This window comes from Acyrthosiphon pisum, chromosome X (assembly GCF_005508785.2).
Source record: "Acyrthosiphon pisum isolate AL4f chromosome X, pea_aphid_22Mar2018_4r6ur, whole genome shotgun sequence".
NCBI classification, from domain to species: domain Eukaryota; kingdom Metazoa; phylum Arthropoda; class Insecta; order Hemiptera; family Aphididae; genus Acyrthosiphon; species Acyrthosiphon pisum.
Genome location: NC_042493.1, coordinates 60,289,494 through 60,293,430, shown reverse-complemented (window position 1 = coordinate 60,293,430; position 3,937 = coordinate 60,289,494). Strand labels below are relative to the sequence as shown.

Genomic DNA, 3,937 nt, shown 5'->3' with positions numbered 1-3,937 from the left:
TTATAGATATTTTTTGTTTGATAAAGGTAGATAATCTTATAAGGAATCTTGTATTACATTTTCATATCTTAGATTTAAAAAGAAAAATTTTTATGAATTTCTAACTCGAAATAATTTGCAAATTTTCGTGATTTTTCCATATTTTGTCATTTTTTGAACTTTAAATGCTTATAAAAAAAAACTGTGACTAACGATTTTTAATATTTTTCATCTGCCTTTGAAACAATATACTAGGACCCTTCTATTAAATTTTCAAGCTTTTTTGATAAACAAATAAAATTTTATTGATATTTTTAGAAAAAAAATTTTAAAAAAATGAAAACTGACAATGTCCGTAAAGAGCTCAAAATAAGTCAAAATATTTTGAAAATTTTATCGTGTATAGAAAATGGAAATGTAAACATTCAGTCAAAATTTCATGCATCCACGGTCATTTTTTTTAAAGTTACACCAAAACCAAAATCGATTTTCTCGAAAACAGATTTTGCGTAAAAATTCCCGTTTTTCATAATTTTTCTTTTGTTTTTCCCGGCGCTTTTGAAAACTACTGGGAAATTTAAATTTTGACCTCCCCAATGCACCAACGATATTCACTTTCTGATCGAACAAGATACTGAAGTTGAAAATCGTAGCATTATTTCGACTACTTATCGTGTACACAGACACAAAAAAAATAAAAAAAATAAAAATAAAAATAAAAAAAAAATAAAAAAACACACATCATTGTAAAATCAATACATTCATCGTTCCACTCAGAATCTAAAACACACATCATTGTAAAATCAATACATTCATCGTTCCACTCAGAATCTAAAAAAAATCATACATAGAACATACTCGGTTTAATATTAATTAAAGTTCAATATTTATTTTACGAATTTTGGTTCAATGTGAATAAAATATGTTTTTGTTAAATTTTGTAATGAACGAAAAAAACTAACGCATAATGATGGATTAGGGTTGGAACGGTGTGTTATCCTGTTAGCAAAGCGTTTATAATGGAGCTTTGCTGGTGGTATTTAAAATTTGAGTGAAAAGTATTATTTAAACGTAGAATTAAGCTTTTGAAATAATGCGGATTGGAATCATTGAACATAGTTGGTATTGAAATTTTAGGCTGAGCCATAAGACTGATGGATGCCATAAGACTAAATGGGTCTTAGTAGTAGCTTATACAGAAATAGCTTTATATTGGTAGTCTTTATTTGTCGAGGTTAAGATCGGATGAAGAAAGTGGAGATAGTAACTTTATTTTTTATGTGAGGTAACAAAGTAAGATTTAAATATTATCAATAAATATAATAAAGGTTTTATAGAAATATTGTCGCAATACAAGATCAGAATCCAAGTTAAGTTTAAAATCGTAATGATATATTATATAGGTACCTCTAATTTTTATTTATTTATTTATTTTTTTGTTATATAATTTACCATAAATCATAATTCAAATAATATTTTATAATTACTTGATCTCCCCAGTCGTTAATGATCGGCATGTTTATATCATCAATAAATATTGTCATTTTTCGATTACCCGGTGGACCGTAAGTGGTACCAAATCTTTTCTCCATATATCCTTCGACGGTACTCTGATTGGAGGGATTAACGATGTTTTTTTTAAATAATTAAGGACTACTTTCGTATATGATTCGCGTTTTTCTTACTTGAAACATGTTCGGAGTGGTAGCCGAAGAAAAGTTGAGCATTTTGCTCATTCTCACCTCGGGATCAAATTCTTGCATGTAACTCTTGATCATTACCGTCTTAGCAGTACCTTGTTCACCGATTAACAAAATGTTTTTCTCTTGATTAGCGATTAAAGTTATCAGAAACATAGTACGCACGTTGTCCAAATTCGGAACCAGTATATCACCGTACACTGGTATATAATCACTGGGGTACGTGTACGACTCTATCAACGTTTCCCAGTGTTTCCATTCGCCGTCTTCTGAAATGGTGTAGTCGTAAATCGATTCTCCTTCCTATGAAAAGCACGATATTCATCGTTTGTAATGATTTATATCTACAAAAAAGTCCCTTTTCTGTGAATGAACGTACTTTAAGTTTTGGTATTTTAATTTTCCCTGCCAGGTCTTGTAAGATGAACTCTTCTAATAAACGTCTGTTATCTGACTCTAACACAGCAGCAATACTCCACATGATCGCAAACGTGTATAAACGTGATAATATTTTTATATCTATAACAATTTATTACACAATATTTATTATTATTATTTTATTTATTTATTTATTTATTATAATCAACGCCAGACGGCTTTTACACAATTATACAATCAAGAAAAACCTAGATAACAGATAAAGACACATTATAGCAACTTATAAAATGCTTAACATATAATTAGTTAAAATTAATAGTCTAAAAAACTTAAAAGACATTTTTATTTTTTATTTTATTTAATATTATAATTTGTATAATTGTATCCAGAGAAGTTTACCTGGCTCTTCAGGGAACATGCTTAAGAGTCCGTCGAGTATATCACATGTTTGATGAATGTAATGTGGTTCCAATAAATTCATCTTGGGTGAAAGCCTAGATTGAAGCATTTTTAATAATTCGTTGTAAGAATTATCAAATATTTCTTGAAAGCTATCGGATATATGTGCAGATTTAGTTTTTCCCCATCCCTGAAATATAAAAATGTATATACTATTATAACGTATGTATAATAAAATATGTATTAAAATTGTTCGTAGAACAATTTAGTTAATTGAAAAAGTTTCAGACACCTTATACCTGAATATGATGCAATAAACCAAATATATTTAGTTCGGACATTAATAATAATTATAAGCGCATATACAAACTTATATATATATATACGATGTGATAAGAGTGATCAATTAATTTAATTTTAGATTGGAGGAATAGAGCTATCATAAAATGTCCAACTGCTTAGAAAAGTATTCTTAGATTAACAAAATAAAATGATACACTTTTATTTAAAAAATGAAAACTTTATAGTGGTTTGATCAACGAACATAAAGGTTAAAAAGACATATAGTGTGTCTTTCGATAGGTATTTATTATAATTTTTAAAAAACATCATCCTTTTATGATAGAGTGATATTATACGACGATGTAATTATCGAGTTATTTGAAGTAGTTAGCACTTTATTAGTTATAAGTATTAGGTATGTCATTAGATTTAAAATAAAAACAGCAACGTTATATTATATAGGTACTTACTCCAAATATCACTCTCCATGATAATACGGTGGACGAGAAAAAAGTCATTCCCATCCTAGAAATGGTTGCTGGGGAAGCATTGTCCACGTTGTCTGGTTCAAAACAAAGTTTGGCGTTCGCGGCCATGACAATTCGATCACCGTTCGCCAAGGTAAGCGTTTTGTTGTCGTCTAAGACGGAGTTTAAATTCTCTATCCAAACTGCATCCACAGGACCATCCAATACTATCCAACAGTATTCGTCTGGACTCAGCTGGGATTTAATTATTATACGTGTATAATAAATTATAATACGGTAACCACTAAGATAACAATAAATTGATACCATTTGTCTTCTCGAAAAAAAAAACATACCTTTAACGTTCTCCTCCAGAGTGTAGAAAATATACCATCAGTCCAATCGTTCGTGGCCACGTCCAATCTCCCAAACATCTGAGATGCAGTAATGGCTTTGGGATTCATTCGATACTCGAAGTGCGTCAATCCAGTTTTAGTTAAAGCCGATAGAAGACAGTGAATGGCAGTGGTCTTACCAGATCCGGTAGGTCCCAGTATCATCAGCCCGTGACGCACCAAAGACGTTTCGTATACCTTAAAAAACAAAATATATACAAACCACCGTATACAGTAAATCATAACAATAGTAATATATATATTAGGCCATTTGGTACGTATAGTACTTGAATGATTTTTAAATTCCACAAAGGATGGTTGACCAACTGTTTCTCTT

At 29.9% G+C, this 3,937-nt stretch overlaps 1 protein-coding gene across 1 annotated transcript in view; it reads right to left on the bottom strand.

The window, feature by feature from the left end:
* Window positions 1–1,232: 1,232 nt before the first annotated feature.
* LOC115033140 (dynein heavy chain 5, axonemal-like) overlaps window positions 1,233–3,937 on the bottom strand; it is an 8,733-nt gene continuing 6,028 nt past the window's right edge. The window contains exons 2-7 of the mRNA XM_029485212.1: window positions 3,562–3,798; window positions 3,209–3,460; window positions 2,457–2,646; window positions 2,059–2,198; window positions 1,665–1,982; window positions 1,233–1,589 (exon numbers count right to left, since the gene is read on the bottom strand). Coding sequence (XP_029341072.1) covers window positions 1,428–1,589; window positions 1,665–1,982; window positions 2,059–2,198; window positions 2,457–2,646; window positions 3,209–3,460; window positions 3,562–3,798 — 1,299 coding nt within the window. The 3' untranslated portion in view covers window positions 1,233–1,427. The remainder of the gene's footprint in view (window positions 1,590–1,664; window positions 1,983–2,058; window positions 2,199–2,456; window positions 2,647–3,208; window positions 3,461–3,561; window positions 3,799–3,937) is intronic.